This window comes from Sapajus apella, unplaced genomic scaffold (assembly GCF_009761245.1).
Source record: "Sapajus apella isolate SASKATOON/1434 unplaced genomic scaffold, GSC_monkey_1.0 scaffold28, whole genome shotgun sequence".
NCBI classification, from domain to species: domain Eukaryota; kingdom Metazoa; phylum Chordata; class Mammalia; order Primates; family Cebidae; genus Sapajus; species Sapajus apella.
In genome coordinates, this window is record NW_022436968.1 from 8550071 (window position 1) to 8575409 (window position 25339).

At 36.3% G+C, this 25339-nt stretch overlaps 1 protein-coding gene across 3 annotated transcripts in view; it reads right to left on the reverse strand.

The window, feature by feature from the left end:
- FAM171B (family with sequence similarity 171 member B) overlaps positions 1–25339 on the reverse strand; it is an 80172-nt gene that overhangs the window by 38800 nt on the left and 16033 nt on the right. Inside the window, exon 1 of one of the 3 annotated variants that reach the window (XM_032292723.1) lies at positions 221–1346. The exons of the other annotated variants lie outside the window; for them this stretch is intronic. Coding sequence (XP_032148614.1) covers position 221 — 1 coding nt within the window. The 5' untranslated portion in view covers positions 222–1346. Of the gene's footprint in view, positions 1–220; positions 1347–25339 lie in introns of those variants that run through there. 3 annotated transcript variants of the gene reach the window in all.

Genomic DNA, 25339 nt, shown 5'->3' on the forward strand with positions numbered 1-25339 from the left:
CTAGCCCAGTGCTGGAAACTTTACACATATTGTCTAATTTCATCCTAACACATACCTGTAAGACGTTTCCCGATTTTAAGGCAAGGAAATTGAGATTAAAACTGCACAGCTAAAAATGTTATGACCAGGATTCACAGACAAGTTCTTCTGACTCCAAGTCCCATGCTCCACATTAACTCTTACAGAAAAGCATTAGGGATTTGGTTTTCATCATATTTACTAACTTATTTTCTCATCTCACAACCAATGCTCAGAATGAAATGCTCATTCACTCTCTCAGCCTCTTTTTCCCATCGTCAACCTTGGTTTGTCTCTCATCCCAGCACAAATCACAGCAAAAGCAGCATTTTAAAAAAAACGAACAACAACAACAAAAAACCTCAGCTGAAAGCCTGGTCAAAGTAATTAATGAGGCATGAAGAACTCTTTTTTTCCCTTTTTTCCTTCTTTAACCTGCTTATGACTTAAACAGGATGCTTCTGATTTTTCTGGTGCCAACAGCTTGATCAAGCCAGCAGCACAGTCAGCCAGAAGCAATATATATATCCCTAATAATCGCCTACTAGTTCTCTCCTCCAACAAAAATACTTTGGCATTTAGATAGAGCAGAATCCATGATTAAATACACGATTTTCAGCCGGAAGTATTTTTGTCTACCTACTCTTCTCCAGTGTAATTTTTTAGCTTTCCATGAGCATATTTATTTTCTCTGTCACTTAATTATAATCATTATGTCTTGCCCACATAATCATCCTTTCAACATGTCACTATTGGTTTTAAAATAGTTCAATATTAAATGATTTCAACTGCACCCTTAGAAAACATATAATCTCAATGTTGAGACAGACAAGTAAAAATAAAATACCTATCAGTGAGCTAGGTCCTGAGGTTGCTGGAGAAGATTTAACTATTTAGCAGATGATTGCAAGCATTGTTAAGTAGTGAGAATAGCTAAAATTCAAATAATAATAAATATGTATAGAGGAATATTCTAGAAAAAACATATCTGAACCAACACTATATTATGGTTTTCCTATAGAAGACAAATAGGTAACTAAAAGTCCAAAAGAGCTTTAAAAATACCGCTAACTATATAAATTTGGGTGACAGTTATGTCTTTATGTAGGTGGGCTGAAAAAAATCACAATCCCACTTCTTTTCAAGAGAATCTGACATCATCCTATTTTGTTGTCACCATTATGTAGGTTACAACTGTACACTTGGAGAAGCCACCTCCTTTGCAGATTTCTCCAGTACAAAAACTTACCTACTTCTTTTCCATTATGTTTCAAAAGCAAATATCTATAAGAATTTCATTTCATATGTGACAACTTTTATCTTCTATAGAAATACACTGCTAAAATAAAAGATTTTATAAACAAATTATAGGTCAAATTTTTAAAACAATATTTTAATGAAATAAATTCAAAAAACTTGATTGATGTTTATGAAGGAAATATGAAGAACACAAAAATATAGTGGAATAAAATAGTTGGAAATAATGGAAATGTTCATTTATATGAATTCATTCAACAAATGTTTACTGACTACCTACTCCTGCTCAAATCTGCATGAGATGGGGATTGAGGATACAGACAGTAACAGAACACAGGATTTCCCCGAGGTATAATTCTGAGGGGAAACAACATGTGAAAAAAATACAGAATTTCTGATATTATGACAAAGGAGGTAGAAAAGCAATATTGAAACAGACAAGAAAACTTTTTATAGTATCTAACACAATCTTCTAGAAATTATGTAGAAATTAATTTAGAATATGTATAAAAATTTCTGTAAGTATCCAAACACACAAATCTAGTATCTACTTTGATATCAGTTTACACTATCTTTTTTTTCTTAACAGGAAGAATGTCAACATTTTGAGTCTAGATCATCTGAGAGCCTACCCATGAATTCTCACCTATTTTTCATGATCTGACTTTTTGATCTACTTCTGCGGAGACTTTATGGTAAGAACCCAAAAGATGCCAAGCTTCTGCTTAGCTCCCAAATCAGGCTTCTTTGGGGTCATTCATAGGCCTAGTTTGCTCTCTACCCACCATTTTCACACAAAATATTCAGCTTTTGATAAATCTTAGTTTAGAGATAGGTATACAAATATGTGAAGAAATGAACAAAAAACATCTGGTTCCAAATTTAAATGTCTAGGTATTTAAACAATTAGTAGAAACATAACCATCATGGTCACTAAACAATATCAATTGTTTTCTAACTCTTATGTCTGGCATTCAAAATCCTCTGAGATCTGACCACCACCTCCCTTTCCAGTTTTTTTCCCCCACTTATCATACTCATGCCAGATATGGGCAAATTACAGCCTGCTTGCCAACTTTGATCCACTTTGATTTTGTAAATAAAGTTTTACTGGAACACAGTCATGCTAATTCATTTATATATTCCCTATGGCTACATTGGCTACAATGGCAAAGTTTGCTACAATGATATCTGGCACTCTACAGAAAAAGTTTGCAGAACCCTGTTCTATACTGTCTCATAAATGGGTCATTGGTCACTAACCAAGAGAACCCACTTTCCTGCTACAACATAATTATTCATCTCTTTCTTCCATCTGAAATACCCTTTTAAAAATCTCTACCTGTCAAAATTCTAACCTATCCTTCAAAGTATAGGTCAAATGACCCCTTCCCCAATAAATGTGTCCTTAGACCAACCAAATAGGATCTCCTCTTTTGTACTGACCAGATTAATGACACATAATATGTTCTGGTATGTTTTCCTTTTCTGTGGGTCTTCTCTAAGCAAAAGTCAGCTTCTTGACAGCCCCTATTGTTTCTAACTCAGCCTTGAGTCATACTAAACCTTAAGCCTAATAAGAGTTAGCATGTGGATACTTACTAAATGAGAGGGATGGGGAGAAGAGAGGGAAGAAGAGAAGATGAGTTGCAGAGAGAGAAGGAATGAAGGGAGAGAGGTAGGAAAAGGAGAAAGACAGAGACCAGAAGTGGCCAAGCACCTGAAAACAGTAATGATAATTGCAGGATTTTGGTAGGGGCCACCAGAAATTACGGCCAGCTCTCCAGCCCCAGTATTGGGTACAAAATTTTAAGCTTAATCCCACAGTTGACAGTGAAAAATATTTTACATTACTGTAATAATTACAGCAAGAAATAAATAACATTACTCTTCCTTTCAGAAATCAATACAATGCTTTCTCATAAGAATATTTAACCTGCGAATTTTGACTAGAAAAAAAAATTTTGACCAAGGAATGCTACTAGGGAGTAGCGAAACTTCCTAAATATAAGGCAAATGTATCCTAGCAAAGAGTAAATTAAAATTTTTATTTTTACTACTATAAAACAGTATCAGCAAAGTAGTTTTACGAGTCTTTCTCCCAAGGTACCAGCACAATTTCCCTATTTAATTGGAATGAGGGCTGAAAGTTCAGAAAAGACAAGGAAAGAGCTTATAAAGAAAAAGGACCATATTATTATTCATTCTGAAAAGTAGGGAGGAAAGGACTTAATCAGTTTACTCTCTACAGCATTTCAAATATGGACACACAAGCCTCCTTCTTTTAAAGAAACAAGAGTGCTAAATTAAAAAAAAAAAAAAAAAAAAAAGCCAGTAAAATCAGAAAAGCCCCTTTTCATTGCTTAAGCCCCAAATTGGATCCAAACTCTCATTGGCTTTGAGGTTTAAATGAAACAGAACTGTCTGTGTTTGAAGCACAAATTTACTTGCCATAAGCTAATATTTATTGCAGAGAACAATCTCAACTGTAAGAATAAATTAATGAGATAGAATAAAGACATGATCTCCAAAGGTATAAAATGTTATGGAGCAAATAAAATACACTTTTTATCCATTAGGACTGAAGGCTTAAATAAGTGTGATTCACCAACACTAATGAAATGGATAGCATAAAAAGGGCCTTTACAACTTAAGAACTGGCACACAATAGAGAACTCAACAGGGAACAAATGAGAGCTGAGCCATTACTATTTGGACTCCGATCCTTCTTGCCTACCTAAAGGACCCCTTTCCTCAATGGAAATCACTCAATCTGACTGAAGCTCCTAAAACAGATTGTCCAAGCTCACTCCACAGGCATTTATCATCCTGACTTGTTTTTTCTTCCCAATTTTTCATCCTTCCTTAGAATCACAACCATTTATTCACTTACCCAGCCACTTATTCAACATTTATTAAGGATACTGTATATGATGGCACTAGGTACAGAGAGATAGAAGAGGCTTCAGCCCAGTGAGGAAAGCTCAAGATCATTTTAATTTAAATGTTTGAAAAAGCATTGGTCACTATTGCCATGTAAGTACTGAGCACCTAACTCAGACTAAGGTGAGAGCACTCCTCTGTGAAGACAAAATCAGAATTGAGCTTTGAAAATGGGGTGGGGAGGGAAGGAGTGAATAGCATAGCTCCCTAAACCTGGAAATTCAATCACAGATACTTATCCTTTAAGACTCAGCTCGGATATCCCCTCTGCACTGAGGCATGGTATCACTGACTTCCCCTTCTTTTGAACTGATACAGCACAAACTGAGTTATCGCCTAAGGTCAGGGTCATGTTTGGCATCACAGATGAAAAGAAGACAGAGAAAGTATTTTTTTTCCTGAGGTTACTCAGCAAAAATTCTTAACAACTGAGGAAAAAACAAAGAGGTTAAGAATAATATGCAAAGGCTCTGCCAAATAAGAATACATGAGCTGATGAAACATAAGATATTCCTCGTTAGAGGAAAGATGGGAATTTGGCAATTCATTCAGCAAGCATGTGCTGACTGACATTACCCTCTGCACTCAATGTCCTTTTCTGAGCCCACTGCATCTCTGAGCTCATTTCCCCTCCTTTATCTTCATCCATTGTGATCCACAATAGCCTCTTTATGCTTCCTTGAACATGCCAGTCATGCTCCCACCTCCAGGTCTTTGCATAGGTAATTCCTTCTTCCCAGAATTGTCTTCTCCCTAAAATCCAAATGGCTTACTCCTTCACTTTCTAAAAGTCTTTGTCAAAATGACACTTCCCATTACTCCTGTCCTCCCAATCTGACTTTCCTGTGTTTCAGGGGTCCCATGACCACCTTAAGGTTGGTGATTCACCAGGACTCAAATGTCCTTTGACAGGTTATACTCACAACTATGCTTTGTTATAGCAAAGGATGAAGAATAAAACAACAGGAAAAAATATATTTCTTCGAGCCGTGAGCTGCAAGGACACATGCAAAGTGTCTCTGCATAGGGAAGCCAATTGAGTCTTAGGGTACAAAGCTGTCAAGGCATTGGTCATGTAGACACACTTCTGCTACATAATAATTTCAGCAAGAGTAGTCAGAGTAGTAAAAACACAGGACTTCCAGCATAAATATCAAGTGTATACCATGATCTTGCTAAATAATCCTCAGAAGTCTTGACAACCTAGAACAGCATATCCTATTGCTCCAGGTAAATAAAATGTTATCATCAATCAATAAAATAAAGAACACTCAGAGGGCCACATTCCCAGAAGCTGACCAAGGACAATCATAGTGCCAGGTTCCATGACAAGCAAGGATAGAGCAACCAAACCTGCTGTGCTAATGCATTTCTCAACTTTGATCTATTTTTTTCCATAATATTCTTCTAAACTATATTACCTTCTTAACACATATATAACTTATTTATTAGGTTCATTTTCTGTCTCTCCAACTAGAATGTTTATTCTATAAGGTCATGGACATTTCTCATTTTACTACTGTATCCTCAAATATCAATACTTATTTTTGAATGAATGAATACTTGAATTAATGAATGAACTCCTTACTCTTGTACCAGTAGATGGGACTACTGGCACAAAACCACTTAATAATTGCAAGGAAAGATGCAAATGTGTGAAATGAGGTAGAAGGCCTTGAAGTAGAGGGTGGGACAAGAAGATGTATAAGCAACTATTTCTGTGCACAGAATATTTGTAAGTTTTGTGCTTTAAGCAAAGTACAAATTCTTTGAATCTCTACCATTTCCTCCTTTAGCAACTTTTTCAATAAAAATTATTTTGATGTTAAAAAAGGATTTAAAACACAAGATTAGGACAACCATTGTTGCTTCGCCTTAGAAAAACAAATATATGAAGATTAAATTCATCATTTATTTGTTATCCAACTTTAAGTAATTAATTGGAAAAATACTAGAACCAAAATTGAAGTTGGCGATAAAAATGAGAATAATACAGTCAAAAAAAAAAAAAAAAACACACCAGACATAAGGGGAAAATCTCATTTAAGAAAACAAATTTTTGAATATAGAATTATAAAATCTATTTCATACAGACTGTTTCTAATAAATTACTATTTAAAGAATCATTTGTTGGGAATCTTAACAGTATTGTTCATCCTCCAGGTGATTAAAATTATTGATAATACTATTTGAGAGACAAAAAGACCTTAGTGGAATCAACAATTACTGAATGTTCCCTCTCATAAATGTAACAATGAAAACCTGGTTAGATCCGTCTGCTAGGGTACAATACACCCTTGGGGAGGAATTAAGTGTGAACTACTTGAATTAGATACAGACTACCCTAGCCTCCTTTGCAACTAATGACTCAATGGCCTTAAGTATTCCCAATTTAGTATAATTGATGAATGAAGTCTGAAGAGGACTATATCATCTCTAGGCCAAAAGGAGAATCAAGCTATTGCTATTTATATAATTAATACTCTGAAAAGGATTTATTGTCCAAAACTGAAAATGCCCACAAAAAAATTATTCCACCTAAGTTCCTAAAAAAGATGCAATATCCCCAAACACCACCAAATAATTGTAAAGTGTGATTACTATTTTGAGCTGCACAACTCTAAGCCAGGGAAAATTGGGTAAAACAGAACTCATTATTGGAGTCCATGTTAATACTTTTCAATAGAATGAATTTTAAGATAGAGGTCAGCAACTGTACCAACTGGGATGGCCAGCAGCCTCCACCTCCTGCCAAGAGAACTGTCTAGCACAGCCCAAAGGCCATCATCTCTGTCTATGTCCCATGCAACTGGACAATCCAGTTCTCTGTATCCTGCAGCAGAGAACTTTTCTTTACCATTGGTGCATCACGCATTCAAAATTTGATCACTGGTGTATCATGCATTCAAGTTTCAAAACCATTAAAATGTGTAAAAGTTGATCACAGAATAAAAAAATTTGGTACTGTAAAGTATATATAAGCACAGTGCCTTGAATCTAGTTAAGTCCTTTTTTTAAAGTACCTATTTTTAGTGGTTCTATATATTTAATGCTGAAACAAAACCGTGTGATCAGTCTTTTCTTAGAATATATACATAGGCTTGTCAATTAAACATCTAAAATGAACAACATAAGATTGGAGAAAAAAGAGTAAAAAGAAATGAACAAAGCCTCCAAGAAATATGGAATTATGTGAAAAGACCTAATCTACATTTGATAGGTGCACCTGAATGTGACAGAGAATTAATCCAAGCTGGAAAACACTCTTCAGGATATTATCCAGGAGAACTTCCCCAACCTAGCAAGGCAGGCCTATATTCAAGTACAGGAAATACAGAGAACACCACAAAGATATTCCTCAAGAAGAGCAACCCTGAGGCACATAATCATCAGATTCACGAGGCTTGAAATGAAGGAAAAATGCTAATGGCAGCCAGAGAGAAAGGTCAGGTAACCCATAAAGGGAAGCCCATCAGACACAGTGGATCTTTCAGGAGAAACACTACAAGCCAGAAGAGAATGGGGTCCAATATTCAACATCCTTAAAGAAAAGAACTTTCAACTTAGAATTTCATATCCAGCCAAACTAAGCCTCATAAGCAAAGGAGAAATAAAACCCTTTACGAACAAGCAATTGCTCAGAGATTTCATCACCACCAGGCCTGCCTTACAAGAGCTCCTGAAAGCAGCACTAAACACAGAAAGGAACAACCAGTATCAACCACTCCAAAAATGTATCAAATGGTAAAGAGCATCGACACAATGAAGTATATGTGTCAACTAATGGGCAAAACAACCAGCTAGCATCAAAATGGCAGGATCGAATTCACACATAACAATATTAACCTTAAATGTAAATGAGCTAAATGCCCCAATTAAAAGACCACAGACTGGCGAACTGGATAAAAAGTCAAAACCCATTGGTGTGCTGTATCCAGGAAACCCATCTCACATGCAAGGATACACACAGGCTGAAAATAAAGGGATGGAGGGAGATTTACCAAGCAAATGGAGAGCAAAAAAAAGCAGGAGTTGCAATCCTAGTCTCTGATAAAATAGACTTTAAACCAACAAAGATCAAAAGAGACAAAGAAGGACATTACATAATGGTAAAGGATCAACGCAACAAGAAGAGCTAACGATCCTAAATGCATGCACCCAATACAAGAGCACCCAGATATATAAAGCAAGTTCTTAATGACCTGCAAAGAGACTTACACTCCCATACAATAATAGTGGGAGACTTTAACACTTCACTGTCAATATTAGACAGATCAATAAGTCAGAAAATTAACAAGGATATCCAGGAGTTGAACTCAGATCTGGACCAAGCAAACCTAATAAACATTTACAGAACTCTCCACCCCAAATCCACAGAATATGCATTCTTCTCAGCACCACATCACACCTACTCTAAAACTGACCATATAATTGTAGGTAAATCACTCCTTAGCAAATGCAAAAGTACAGAAATAATAACAAACAGTCTCTCAGACCACAGTGCAATCAAATTATAACTCAGGATGAAGAAACTAACTCAGAACTGCACAACTTCATGGAAACTGCACAACTGGCTCTTGAATGTTGACTGGATAAACAGTGAAATGAAGGCAGAAATAAAGATGTTCTTCAAAACCAACAAGAACAAAGACACAACGTACCAGAATCTCTGGGACACATTTAAAGCAGTGGTTAGAATAAAATTTACAGCAATAAATGCCCACATGAAAAGTAAGATGGATGAACCTGGAAACCATCATTCTAAGCAAACTGACAGAGGAGCAGAAGATCAAACACCGCATGTTCTCACTCATAGGCGGGTGTTGAACGATGAGAGCACATGGACACAGGGAGGGGAGCACCACACACTGGGGTCAGTTGGGGGGAAATAGGGGAGGGATGGTGGGGGGTGGGAAGCTGGGGAGAGATAGCAAGGGGAGAAATGCCAGATGTAGGTGATGGGGAGGAAGGCAGCAAATCACACTGCCACGTGTGTTCCTATGCAACAATTTTGCTTGTTCTTCACATGTACCCCAAAACCTAAAATGCAATAAAATAAATGGGGGAAAAAAAAAAAAAGAAAAGATCTAAAATAACACCCTATCATCAACATTGAAAGAGCTAGAGGAACAAGATTAAAAAAAAAAAACTCAAAAGCTAGCAGAAGACAAGAAATAACTAAGATCAGAGCAGAACTGAAGGAGACAGAGACAGAAAGTGCCCTTCAAAAAAAATCAATAAATCCAGGAGCTGGTTTTTTGAAAAGATTAACAAAATAGACCACTAGCCAGATTAATAAAAAAGAAAAGAGAGAAGAATAAAATAGAGGCAATAAAAAATGATAAAGGTGATATTACCACAGATTCCACAGAAATACAAACTACCATCAGAGATTACTACAAACAACTCTATGCACATAAACCACTAAACCTGGAAGAAATGGATAAATTCCTGGATATCTTCATCCTCCCAAGCCTAAACCAGGAAGATGTTGAAACCCTAAGTAGACCAATAACAAGGGCTGAAGTTGAGGCAGCAATTAATAGCCTACCAACCAAATAAAACCCAGATCCAGATGGGTTCACAGCTGAATTCTACCAGACATACAAAGAGGAGCTGGTACCACTCCTTCTGAAACTATTCCAAACAATCCAAAAATAGGGCATCATTCCCAAATCATTTTATGAGACCAACATCATCCTGAGGTCAAAACCTGGCAGAGACTCAAAAAGAAAACTTCAGGCCAATATCCATGATGAACATAAATGCAAAAATCTTCAATAAAATACTATCAAACTGATTGCAACAGCACATCAAAACGCTTATCCATCACAATTAAGTAGGCTTCATCCCAGGGATGCAAGGCTGGTTCAATATATGCAAGTCTATAAACGTAATGCACCATATAAACAGAACCAAAGACAAAAACCACATGATTATCTCAATTGATGCAGAGAAGGCCTTTGACAAAATTCAACAGCCCTTTATGCTAAAAACTCTCAACAAACTAAGTATCAATGGAATGTATCTCAAAGTAATAAAAGCTATTTATGACAAACCCACAGCCAGTATCATACTGAATGGGCAAAAACTGGAAGCAATCTGTTTGAAATCTGGCACAAGACAAGGATGCCCTCTCTCACCACTCCTATTCAATATAGTATTGGAATTTCTAGCCAGAGCAATCAGGCAAGAAAAAGAAATAAAGGGAATTCAATTAGGGAAGGAGGAGGTCAAATTGTCTCTATTTGCAGATGACATGATTGTATATTTAGAAGACCCCATTGTCTCAGCCCCAAATCTCCTGAAACTGATAAGCAACTTCGGCAAAGTCTCAGGATACAAAAATCAATGTGTAGAGATCACAAGCATTCCTATACACCAATAACAGACTTAAAGAGAGCCAAATCAAGAACGAACTGCCATTCACAATTGCTACAAAGAGAATAAAATACCTAGGAATACAACAAACAAAAGATGTAAAGGACCACTTCAAGGAGAACTATGAACCACTGCTCAACGAAATGAGAGGACACAAACAGATGGAGAAACATTCCATGTTCATGGTTAAGAAGAATAAATATTGTGAAAATGGCCATACTGCCCAAAGTAATTTATAGATTCAACACTCTCCCCATCAAGCTACCTATGACCCTCTTTACAGAACTGGAAAAAAACACCTTAAACTTCATATGGAAGCAAAAGAGAGCCTGCATAGCCAAGTCAATTCTAAGCAAAAAGAACAAAGCTAGAGGCATCACGCTACCTGACTTCAAACTATACTACAAGGCTACAGTAATCAAACCAGCATGGTATTGGTATGAAAACAAAGATATAGACCAATGGAACAGAACAGAGGACTTGGAGGCAATGCCACACAACTACAACCATCTGATCTTTGACAAACCTGACAAAAACAAGCAATAGGGAAAGGATTCCCTGTTTAATAAACGATGTTGAGAAAAATTGGCTAGCCGTGTGCAGAAAGCAGAAACTGGACTCCTTCTTGATACCTTACACTAAAATTAACTCCAGATGGATTAAATATTTAAACATAAGGTCTAAAACCATAAAAATCCTAGAAAACCTAGGCAAAACCATTCAGGACATAGGCATAGGCAAGCACTTCATGATTAAAACACCAAAAGCATTGGCAACAAAAGCCAAAATAGACAAATGGGATCTAATTAAACTCTAGAGCTTCTGCACAGCAAAAGAAACAATCATTAGAGTGAACCAGCAATTAACAGAATGGGAAAAAATTTTTGCAATCTACCCATCTGATCAAAGGCTAATACCCAGAATCTACAAAGAACTAAAATAGATTTACAAGAAAAAAACAAACCCATTCAAAAGTGGGTGAAGGATATGAATGGACACTTTTCAAAAGAAGACATATATGATGCCAACAAATATATGAAAAAATGTTCATCATCACTGGTCATTAGAGAAATGCAAATCAAAACCACAATGAGATACCATCTGATGCCAGGTAGAATGGCAATCATTAAAAAATCTGGAGACAATGGTGCTGGAGAGGATGTGGAGAAATAGGAACACTTTTACACTATTGGTGTGAGTGCAAATTAGTTCAACCATTGTGGAAGACACTGTGACGATTCCTCAAGGACCTAGAAATAGAAATACCATTTGACCCAGCAATCCCATTACTGAGTATATATCCAAAGGATTATAAATCGTTCTATTATAAAGACACTTGCACACATATTTTCATTGTGGCACTGTTTACAATAGCAAGGACTTGGAACCAACCCAAATGCCCATCAATGATAGGCTGGACAGGGAAAATGTGGCACATATATTCCATGAAATACTATGCAACCATAAAAAACGATGAGTTCATGTCCTTTGTAAGGACACAAATGAATCTGGAAACCATCATTCTCAGCAAACTGACACAAGAACAGAAAATCAAACACCTCATGTTCTCACTCATAGGCAGGTGTTGAATAATGAGAACACATGCACACAGGGAGGGGAGCCTCACACACTGGGGTCTGTCGATGGGGAGGAACTTGTGAGGGACAGCGATTTGGGGAGGGATAATATGGAGAGAAATGCCTGATAGGTGACGGGGATGGAGGCAGCAAACCACATTGCCGTGTATGTACCTATGCAACAATCCTGCATGTTCTGCACATGTACCCCAGAACCTAAAGTGCAATAATTAAAAAAGAAAGAGAAAGAAAGAAAGAAAGAAAAAGAGAGAGAGAGAAAGGGGGGGGGAGAGAGAGAAAGGAAAGGAAAGGAAAGGAAAGAAAGAGAAAGAAAGAAAGAAAAAGTAAGTTTTGGAGTCTTTTTTTTGTGCAATCTTAATGCTACATGCTTTTATTAAGCCCCTACTTTATGCAAGATCTATACTAGGCACTGAGAGAGACACAAATAAATTAGTTGCCTTTAATATGCATAGAAGTCAGTTGGAGAGAGTGATAGTATCAATAAAACTACAGGTAAAGTGAGAGTTTAGAGAACTGTACAATTAAATTATTCTAGTTAACAATGTTAAGCAAGAAATCATTTAGGAACTCTTAGTGTACATCTAAAAGGTGCCTGTTCACTGTATTGTCTTAGTAAGAATATTCTAGAAAACATGTTTTCTTTGAAAAAAGCATTTAGTATTCTAAATACACATTTATTTTCTGAATGCATGACTGATTGCTTGAATAAATGATGAAATATTAAATGAGAATCTTATAAAACCTCAAGATTATCAATTTTCATAATGTGTTACTATTGTTAACCTTCTCTAGAATGCTTAACTCTCTTGGCCTAGACCTGCAATTCTCAACCCTGGCTATACATTAGACTCACTTAGGAAAGTCAACTTTTGCTACCTTCCCAGGACTCACCCCAGTACTAATTAAGTCAAAATCACTGCAGATGGCATCCAGAGAAGCATATTTTAAAAAGGTTCCAGATGACTCTAGTGCACACTCAAGATTGACAATCATTGACCTAAAATGATCAATAGGTAATATCCTGAAGGGATAGGGACGTGATCTAAAGCCATCTTCTTTGGTTCATATTTAATTGTTCTGTTTGCCTTACTACAACAATAATAACTGAAACTGCTTAACTTCAATATCATTGATATTCCATGGCTTACCCCTGAAGCACCCCAGAGAATCAGAGATATAGAATACTGACAAAAATGAAAGCTGACCTTTGGTGGCTACCAGATCTGCAGACAGTTATTCTTTTTTATAAACAAATTACTGTTATCTGCCACTTTCTGTTCATTTATTTCTGCATCCTTCCCATATAGGAAATATCTGGTTAACTCAGGGTTTGGGTACATTTAACATGTTTCATTAGAGTTTTTTTTTTTTTTTTTTACATGATCACCACAGAAAATTTGGAAAATACAAAAAACTATAGAGAAAAATAAAAAGATTTCCTAATCTCATTTTCAGAGGTAACTTGATTTCCATCCAGAATTTTTAAAAGCATACTGAAAAAAAATTCAGATCGTATTGTGTCCCTGCGATTACTTGTGTCTACATTTGTATAAACATGGTAAGGTATTAAAGAAACTCACCAAATTGTTAATATTGACTATGTCAGTAGGAGCCATTGTGGGGAGGGGATGCTATGTGACTTTCTAAAATGTATGACATGACAACTACAGTGAGCATGTATTAAGTAGGAGAGGAAAAAGAAAATTAACCAGTAAAGAATATTATGGCCAGGCACAGTGGCTCATGCCTGTAATCCTGCCACTCTGGGAAGCAGGAATTTGAGACCAGCCTAACACAGTGAAACCCTGTCTCTACTAAAAATATAAAAATTAGCCAGACATAGTGGTGGGTGCCTGTAATCCCAGGTACTCGGGAGGCTGAGGCAGAAGAATTGTTTGAACCCAAGAGGTGGAGGTTGCAGTGAGCTGAGATTGCACCACTGTACTCTAGACTGGGCTAGAGCGAGACCGTCTCAAAAAAAAAAAAAGAATATGATATGCTGTGTTCTTCAGTTAAGATTATATTGCAAACATGTAACCACGGTATTGAAAAATTCTAAAATTATCTTGTTTCTTATTTAAGAAAATTCTATGGATTATTTAACTATTTTCCTATTAGCATATGTTTAGTCCTAATTTTTCAAAATTGCAAACAATGCTTTAATCAAAATTTATTTTCATATACCTTTGTCTGAATTTTCAACTGTTTCCTGGGGAGGAGAGATAATAGGTCAAAGCTGTGAACTGTTCATAGCTTCTTGATATGCATTGCTAAAATGTTTTCCAGAATGTGATACCAATTTATACTGTAAGGAGGAGAGTATTCCTACTTTATTTTACTGTATTCGATAAATCAGTGTGACTGCTCCTGTCTCCCTAGGGAGTTAACAGGAAAAAGAAAGTTGGGTATGCTTTGAAATCATTATATTTTCTTTTAACTTACCTTTCATTCCCAAGACTGTTGTTTTGTTTTTTCTTACAACAGTCTCTTGATAGGTTAAGAGAGCTTCTTATAAAGAAAATTAAACACACAAATAATAGCCTGAGGGAGAGTAACAACAGTTCAACAGACGTTATTTTGTTGTTTTGGGATTCCATTGGTGAACTCACATAATTTATTTACAGTGAAATAAAGTGGGGAAAACTTAATGAAATATCCATTTTTCCCTTTTACAGAAGGCTTTCTCTCCTTGTTCTATCAATGTGCAAAGTATGTTTAGATCAATGAAGAAAGAAATGGAACTCAGAAACTGCAAGATACATGCTTCAGCATGTCCTTAGAAAGGGTTTGAACCTACTGTTGGCATTTCATTTAAGCAGATTGGACACACCATGCTGGGAGAGTGGGGAAAGTGGTTAGATTTAAACAGAATTAGTTGGAGTATTTTCTCCAATGTTTCTCTGACACCTTAGTAAATTGTAGTGTTTTCCCTGTAATTAACATCTGAAAGGAATGCTGACCAGTAAACAGAAATCCAGGTGCTGTGAGAACACCGAGGGCCTAAAGCATAGCACAGCATGAATGGGGTGCAGTCTGCAGCACTAGTAGATAGCTACTATACTGCCAGGACGGCCTGGAAATTCTAAGCAGAATAAGAAAAATATTAAATTGAAATATCATAAAAGAAAAAGCAAACATGATACGACGCATGTGCAGTACACATTTCATACAAAAGAAAAGCCCATAGGTAGCATCTCAGTGTTTTTTTTACAAATTAAGATATCAATTAAATTTGCCTCAGTAAACCTGAACACTGACCAGGCATTAAGTAAAACGCCAGGTCCAGTGGGAGTATACGGCATAACAGCTTCTGTTTATTCAACACCTCCTTTGTGTTAGCAGCCAGCTGTGTTAGATGTGTATGTAAGTATATTTAATATTACCCAATTTCAAGCCTGAATTAATTCAAAATCTAATGGGAAAAGGCATACAAAAGGATATGAACAAAGTATTATAGGGATAAAGAAAAGGGAAATATGAATTCTAAATGAGGGAATATGAGATATTTTCAAGTAGGAAATAATTGAGACTGAATTTGAAAGAGTAGATAGATTTAAAAACCTAGAGTTGAGTCAAAGGCACATCAGGAAGAAGGAATAACATAAGAAAAGGCACAAAAGTTTGAAAAAAAAATAAATGCCATGTTAAGGGAATGACAGTCAGCTGTAGCAAGAAAAAAGCCTGGGAACAAGGGAGATGACTGGATTTCATTCCGCTGCTGATGTAAGGAAGGTTGAACTGTGTGCATCAAGACCTTTTTGGAATAGAAAGGTATCTCTGGGAGCAATTTGTAAAACGGCCTTAGATAGTCAGAACTGGGTATAGCTATTGAAGTAGTTTAGGAGCAAGAAAAGAAAATCAAAATTAGAGCAGGAGCAGTGACAAAAGAGGAACCGAAGCAAATACATTTTGGATCTGGCAAGTGACACAATATTGAGATTGGGGAAATTTTAAATGATACTAAAATTTTTGAGTTTCAATAAGCAGGTGAACAGAAATAATATTCATTTATTTATGGTAACATTTATTGAGAATCTAATAATTGTCAATCAAGGTGACAGGCACTGACCGTCAGCCAAACAGAGCAAAACAGCAATAGGCCATACTCCATAGGACTGGATAGTTTAGCAGGAGGCTGCAGACAAATGCATTGGTCACTACAACTGAGCGTGAAGAGAGCTTGCTTTAATAAGTCATGTGCTTTGGAAACACACAGCAAGCCCAGACTGGGAAGTTCCAGAAAGATTCCTGATAGAAGTGAAAGGTGACACCAGAAAGTCTCTGCTTACCTTAACAAGCAGAAGTTATCCAGACAAAAGAGACTTCCAGATAGAGAGAAAAAAAATACTAAGGCTTAAGATAGTAGCCAGCAGGAACTGTAGACAGGAAAGCCTGACTACCACATGGAATGCAAGAGAGGAGGAGACAGAGAGGGGCATCTGATCAGAAGCATCCATTACAGCAGGCTCATCTACTGTCCTCCTGGAAAGAAACATAAATGAACTTTTAAAGTCAGCCCATCTTGGTGATTCAACGATGTAACTCCATGTAAAATATCTCTCCTCTTAATACCAGAACAGTAATCACGTAATCCCTTTGAGAACCCTGTTTATGTATGGATCTCTCCTTACTCCCATCCCAACTGCCCCCGCAACCCCTAGCAAAGAAAAGCGTGCACTCATAAATACACAAAAATTCTGCATGCAATTTCTTGGGCTCAGAGATTCCCATAAACTTAGGTTTTAAATATTTATTTTTAATCATGGTTCTTTGTTTACATTTTTTAAAAGAGTAATTAAGTACCACTGCTATTTTCAAAAATGTGCTCTGACTTCACGAGTAAGGATAGGCCCTTTTTCCAGAGACACTGTACAGTTTATTTTAAGAGCCAAACAGCCACGGTTCTAACTCAGCTCCATCTCTCACTACCCATGTCACTGTGGCAAGTGACACTACCTGTCTGCCTGAATTTCATCTTTGAAATGAGCGCAATGACAGCACCTGACTAACAGATATACCTCACAGGGCTATCAGAGGATTGCATAAAATAATATTCTCAATGTGCTTAGAACCGCAACTGGCCCTGAAGTATTACTACAGTAAGTACAACAAAAGGGCAACTCTCAGAAAAATAGAAGAGGAAAAACATGAAAAATATTGTGTTATTAACCAGGAAAATGCAAACTGTGCAACTACTTTTGAAGGGAACTTACACAGACCTAGAAATGTTGTAAATGTACATACCACATAATTCAACAATTCCATTTCTTTGTATAAACTCTATATAAATTGTTATACGTCTCTAAAAGGAGATACCTACTAAACAGAACATTGCACCCTGCATACTACCAAACCAAAAAATAAAGCCTACCTGTCCATCAGTGTAGCTTATTTATACAATGTAGTATTTTGCAGTAATTATAGTAAGTTAATGAGATGTAAATATATCAATGAGGTAAGTCCTTCAAACATGAAGTGAAAAAAACTGCAAAAGGATATGTATAATATGTATATACATCTATTACAGTTTTTTCAACATAAAATGATTGACACCAATTTAAGACAGTGATTAATTCTGGGTAGGGAAGGAAAAGGGATGAAAATGAAGGCTTGATTCTATCTTTGATTTTTATTTCTTAAAAGACAGGCCAGGCAAGGTGGCTTACGCCTGTAATCCCAGTGCTTTGGGAGGCTAAGGCAGGATGATCCCTTAAAGTTCAAGACCAGCCTGGGCAATATAGGGAGACCCTATCTCTACCAAAATAAAATAAAAAAAAAATTAAAAATTGGCTGGGCATGGTGGTGCCACACCTATAGTCCCAGGTACTAGGGACATTGAGGTGGGAGGATACCCTGGGCCCAGGAGTTTGGGGCTGCAGTGAGCCTTCCAGCCTGAGAAACAGATCAAGGCTGTCTCTAAAAAACAATTTAAACTTAAATTTAGATTTTGACAACAAGGAGAGACAAAGGTAAAGCAAAGAGAGCAAGAAGCTAATATTTGATTAATCTCAGGGGTGAGCACATGGGTACCCATCACATATAAACTTTGCTTCTATGTTTGAAATCTCAAAGGTTTAAAAATTTAATTAAAAAAAAATAGAAGTGGAAGAATTTATTACTATGGTAAATGTGAATAAATATAAAAATACAAACTGAAATCTTAGTTCCTATTTCCTGCTTAAGTTCTGTGAGCTACACTTCTATCTAGAGACAAATAGCAAAGAAAATTTCTATTACTTTCCAGCCACCCTCTTTCATGTAGGTGATCAAAATATGGTTATCAAAAAGCAGGTAATTACATAATAAATTGTTGGGAAATCAGTTCCTTTATAATTGAAAGTTTGTCTCTTGTTCCCTGAGTTCCCACAGCACTTTTAAATGTTAACAGAGCATATTATGAAATCCTGCCTTATATTTTTGTGTTTATGTCCTCTCTGCCTTTATAAACAGTACCTTGAAACCAAAAAACTCAGTCCCGGCCAGGTGTGGTGGGTCATGCTTGTAATCCTATCATTCTGGGAGGGTGAGGCCTGAGGATTGCTTGAGCTCAGGAGTTCAAGACCAGCCTGGGCAACATGGTGAGTCCCTGTCTCTATAAAAAATTAAAAAATTAGCCAGGCATGGTGGCATGTGCCTGTAGTCCCAGCTACTTGGGAGGCTGAGGTGGGAGGAGGGCTTGAGTGCAGGAGGTTGAGGCTGCGGTGAGCTATGATTGTGCCACTTATACTTCAGCCTGGGTGTCAGAGCAAAACTCAGTCTCAGAAAACAAACGAACAAAAAACAAACAAAAAAACAACCCCCGCTCCCAACACACACACCCCTCAGTTCCTTCAAAGAGCAAGCCAAAGAGATTCTAGGTGTAATAAATGTTTACCTGCCCTTGTTATACTGAATGTGAGATTTGTACTCTATGCCCATCTCTCTATTTGACTATTGAATAATTTTTCATTTTGCAGTTTGGCATATCATATTTATTATAGAGTTTAAGGAATTACCACATCTGAAATAAATTTTTCTAATTCTTGCTCTTCTGACAAAGCCTGAGGGAATAACACAGACTGCTTTAGGTTAAGAACTGAGCAATCTTCAAACCTTTTATTTAGCCGCTACCTGGACACAGGTGCCTTATTAGCCTTTGCCACACTTGTCGATCATTTCCACCTAACTGATCAAGAAGCAAACATTTATCCATCAACCTAAGTATTCAGGAAGTGATTCCTGTGAACCCAACACAAGTACAGGGATGATACTTGCCTGCCATTAGCAGGGTTCTGAAAGCATAGAGCAAAAAAGATCATTTTAATGTGACTGAATCCTCTATTTTCAGTTACAACCAAAGTGAACTAAAAATAATTCCTAAATGAAACTCTGATTCTTTTTTGTCCTGCCAATTCTAAACTTTCATTTGATGTATTACTTTAATTTGTACACAATTTACAACATAATTAGGAATTTTTGGTAAACTCCTGACAGATCCTGTTCGGCCTTTATAATTCATGACTTTCTTCTGCTTCCTACTTGTAGGCACAGAATAAATAGTAAATAATTTCCAGACACTTTTCTCTTAATGTGTAGTTTCTTTCATCTCATCTTTTAACAAAAATCACATAAAAGGTTGTTTTACTTGTGAATATTGTTAATATTAGAAATTTTTTTAACTATTTAGATGCAAATACCCTATCAATTTGAGAACTCAACCAGCCTCAAATTTCACAGAACACATTCTTCTAGATCTAATCAATATATTAATCAATCAGCTGCCTCCATTATGATGTTAATGCCTTTCTCTGTTGTGGAGTGATAACTGCAATACTAGAGAGAAACATAATTTACTACTCCTTTGAGGTAAGAAAAAAAAAAAAAAAAAAAAAGATTTCATCTGCTCCACAGAATTCTAAAAAGACTGTTCAAAGTCACACCATTTTAATGGACAAATAATACTATCCACCACGACACCACAATGACAAGAATAGCAAAGAAAAGAGAGAGCTGTAAAACATTCTTGTTTTTCCCATAAAGAAGAACATTATCTTTTCAACAAAAAGTTTTCCACAGGACCACAGCCCGTATTTGTTAGCTTATTAGTATGCTGGGAATATTCTAGCTCATGTTAAGATTTTCTGGACAGAAGAAGAATAAATACTACTGTTTGAATTCAAAACAAAAGGCATCAATACAACAGTGAAAAGTCAAAGCTCGGATGAATATCTCACTGATTTTTGGCTTTCAAATACATTTTTCTTGCTTTCTTGTTTTAGGTAATGTTCCAAAGATAATATTGTTTCTAGGTTGTTTTAAAAGAAAAAGAGTAATTTTATTCCACAATATGCCTTAATACTTCTTACTACACAAACATATGCACTTTTTAAAGTGAATTTACAGGAAGTGCAATTTGTTATAGAGGAAGTACAATTTGTTTTCATTAAAAACAAATCTGGCCTCATTTACTAGAAAGTTGTGAGATAGGTATATACCTTTTCTCTCTCTCTACCTATTCAACCCTTGCTGGTAGTATATAAATTAATAAAAGATTTGTACTTCTGATTTAATTTACTAAAAGTAATCTCTAATGATTATTGTTAAGTATCTGTTGAATTAGGTATTTTACACATATTATCTTATACTTACACATATTATCTCTAATACTTAACAATAATTCTGCAGGGTATAATTCTATCCCAGAGGAAGTTTATTAAGTTTGCTCAAGACTCCCAAGAAGGGGAAGAATAGATTTCAAACTACAGTTGCCATCACACTAAAACCCATGCTCTAGCCACCAAATCATGCAGCCCTAGAATGAGTCCCGCTAGTTATATGAATGGCAGTCCTGCTGGTTCATATAAGCAGCAGAGAACCCTGATCTGAGTCCTGCCTCCCTTAACAACCCTTCAGACCACCACGCTTTCACTTCACGCTCTCCGGGGCAGTAACACAGGCCTTCCTTCAAGTCTCAAACTCACCAAGGTCTTTTTTGTCCAACAATACAACCATGAACTGATGTTTAGCTGGTGACCCAGTTTTTTAAAGTGCCAAAAAGCAGTTTATTGATTGCTCTCATTTGTTATGCTCTTTTTGTATGGAAAATAGAAATTTTATTTGATAATTATTGAAAACTGATTAATTAAATGTACTTGCTTGCAATATAGATTTAGAAATGTGTTTTTGTAAGTCAGAGCCCCTTGAGCAGTATTTTGAGGAGAGGAAAAAAAAAGGTTAATGTTGGGAAGACAGAATCCAAGGACACTTAAATTAGTGCGGTGAAGTGAATGAATAAACAAAGGTGAGAAAAAGGATGTGAGCAGGAGTGAGAAGGCATGAGGTTATCATCACGGACCAAAAAGTGACAAAATTCAGTGCTAATAAGAGACAAAAATAAAAGAAGAAATGGAAAGAAACAAAAATACAGAACAGGGAAAGAAAGTGACTCTAAAAAGTGCTCCAGATTTAAGAATTGTACTACAGTATATTAATATCATGATTGACAGTTCTTCAACTCAAAGCATCTTACAGTATTACTCAAGTCATCATCTTCCCATTCATTTTAATACCATCAGCATTTACCTCCAACTCATACATCTTAAACATTTTTTTTAATGAAAAAGAATGTTGGAATACCTATTATGTGTCTGGCACTATGAGAGGCATGAGGATATAGCAGAAGAACAAAGAGATTACAGTCCGTGGAGCTTACTCTAACAAGGAGACAGACAGCTATCAATTAGGCCCATTTAAACATACGTTGGGACATACTATAGGTACAAAGAAAAAGGCAGAATGAGAGATTATGTCTCATAACAGTGCATTTAGATAATTAAACATTAGAAAACTCTAGGAAAATTAGCAAAATAAGGAAGATAATAATAAGTCAAGTAAATATTGTTTAAATTATCCTGAACATTTTGGGAGTAAATACATAACCAAAGACACTTAATTCCTTCTATACTTCCCTTAATATATATATTCATAACATATTATAAGCCAACATGCTTTTATTGAGCACTTACTAAGCACAAGGCATTCTGGGACATAAAATGGGTGAAACAATTAGAAACTAAATTAAAATGCCATACTATCAAATATTGACTCACCAAATAGAGATTATAAGTGATACAGTTAGATAAACAGGGACCAGAAAAGTCTCATGGAGAAAGCACAGCTAAATTGTGCTTTCCAGTTTCTGCTGGACTTTGGAATATAGAAGACGTAGGGCAGTGTCAATGGAATTTAAACTTTGCTTGACACTTGAAAGTGTCAACAAACTTAAAATTTTCTTGAAGTTAGGGCTTAGTGTAAGAAATAATATATAGAGCTAGTTAAGACTTTTGGTTTAAAGTTATGGAAATCCAACCAGAATTTGCTGAGGCCAAAAAAAAATTTTTTTTTTATCAAGTCATGGAATACAAAGAAAGGTGATATAAGCAGACTAGGGTAAGTTAACTATCCATGCAGATCTCTGGAATGACTGGAACCAGGAACTCCATTTCTGTGTACTGGCTTCATCCTTTCCATTAACAGTCTGGCTGGTTTTCTCTGCAGCGTGAGGACTATAGCAGATGACAACTCCTAGTTTTTACATCTTACTATTTCCATCATCAAATGTGGCAGGATGATGGTAGTATAATCAGAATAAAGTTGGGAAGAAGTACCAGACAGCCAATGCTATATACATTCACCATAAACGTTATAGCCAAAGAGCAGAGTTGACCAATGGGAAATGACCCCAGGTTGGTAGGAAATGACCAAAGAACAAAATAAATTGAAAGCCTAGAAAAGAGTATGTAGCTAAATTATTACCTTCATACAACACCTGGACTTACCACACTCCAGAGCACATATATTAATAAAGTATGCTATTTGCACAAATAAAACAGGCCAAAGTAAACCTTCTTTTTGCCCCAGACCCGTCTATAAGATTCATGTATTCATTTATTACTTGAAGTTCTATACTTTCTTCTCATTTTTACATCGCTTATTTAAAAGTTTTTAATAATTGTTTTACCACTGCCATTTCAAAAAATAAATATGACTTGTACACTGAAAATTATCTAGATCTTAAGAATGGTATGCTGAAGCTTTTAGAGATGAAAACTCAGGGTGTATATATAAGTAAGCTTCAATTTGTTCTGCAAATATTGTGTGTGTGTGTGTGTGTGTGTGTGTGTGTGTGTGTAGAAAGATGGTAATAGAGGTAAAGTAAATATGATGAAATTTTAACAACTGTTGTATCTTGGCAGAGAGCATATGGTATTCATTACTCAATTTCAATTTTTCAGTATATTTCAAAGGGTTCATTATAAACAATTGGAGGTAGAAGCCTCATGGAAACTTCAAATTTTAATGACAAAAAAAAAAAAAAAAAAAAAGAAAATTTAGGGAAAACAACATTTCAGCAAGAAGCCTGTAGCAAGGGTATGGTTTGAGTTAGAAGGAAGAAAAAATGGTGAGCCCTTACAAATTACTGTAATCATCCAAACAGATGGTGCTGGGGCCTAGACAGGGATAGTGGCCATAAAAATCAAACAGCAGGAACAGACACTAAAAACACTGTCATTGGACACTTGAAAAAGAGGGAGAAGACAGAATCAATGAAGATTCCATGCCCCCCAAGTTGGGTGAGTAGAGAAATGGTGGAAATAAATAAGGTCTAAAGAGGAAAAGGAAGCAAATCTGTTGGGTTAAGACAGTGCCTTTCGTTAAACAGATTTAATATATGTTTCCTCTTCCATATAAGTACAATTCACACTCTGAATGGTGGTGCAAGTGGTATAATCTCTTGGTCTCTAAAAGCCCAAAAACACAGCATCCCACACAAGTACCCTAAGAATACTGGGCTAGAGCCCGAGGGAGAACAGCCATAGTCAGCCCATATGCTTCTCCTGGTAAGCCACCTGTTTCAGTGTCTCAGTTCCCCCAGCCTGGAATAGTTACAGGATTTCAGGGATTTTTAAAAATGCAGAAACTGCATGACAAGGTGCTTTATGTGATAAGAACAAACTTCAGCTGTATCTACAAAAATACATCAATGCATATAGCTTAAAATAAATGTGATGCCCTTTCTTCTGATTCGGTAATTTCCAGTTAAGCGGCCTCTTGCTATGGGTACATCTCTAGGCTAACCTGTAAAAAGGAAAATTTCATGAATATATAAAATTCCTGATATTTATTAGTTTTCGTGAACTTTCCAAGTTAACAGAAGTCCAGGCAACTGCTATGTGCAATTATATTTTTTAAAAGTCTCAATTCAGATGTTGAAACCACAATAATTAACATATTTTAAATCACTCACTGCCTTGTGGTAGGGTGTGGAAATGAAATTTGAGGTCACTGAAAAGGAAAGAAAAGAAGTCATTTCACAATAGATTGGGGAAAATGGGCAGCTGGCTGGCGCAGGTGGGAAAGAGAAGTTACAGGAGACATAATCACACAACTGGTCTGTGTTGTACTCATGTTGAGGATTGATATGTTCAGAAAACCACAGTCGGGCCAAGATGGTGACACTCCCACTGTTTTTGTGGCAAGGGAAAGTATTTCTATTACATAACAATGAAAAGGAAAAATACCAATTGCTAGCTCATGGTAGATCCCAATAAATTGATAGAAATGGAGCTTATGTTTGAATTCTGAATTGTTTCCTTATTTAAGAAAGGAGGATGCATCACCAGCCTGGTTTCTTCAAGAAATGTGGGTACTATGGAAGAAGCTATATTTATTTTCCTTTTCTAATAGGGATGATAAGCCCTAAAAACAGGAAATAAAATGTAAAATTCTAAAGACTACTTGATGAAGTTTGGATGTATGTCCCCACCCAAATCTCATGTTGATATGTAATCCTCAGTGCTGGAGATGGGGCCTGTGGGAGATGACTGGATCATGGGGGCAGATTTCTCATGAATGGTATAGCACCTTCCCCTTGGTGCTGTTCTTGTCATAGTCAGTACTTTTAAGATCTGGTCATTTAAAAGTATGGCACCTTTCACTTTCCCTCTCTTGCTCCTGCTTCCTCTATGTGGTGGGACCTGCTCCCTCTTTGCCTTCTGCCATGATTGGAAGCTCCCTGAGGCCTCCCCAGAAGCAGATGCTGCTATGCTTCCTATACAGCCTGTAGAACCATGTGCCAATTAAACCACCTGTCTTAAAAATTA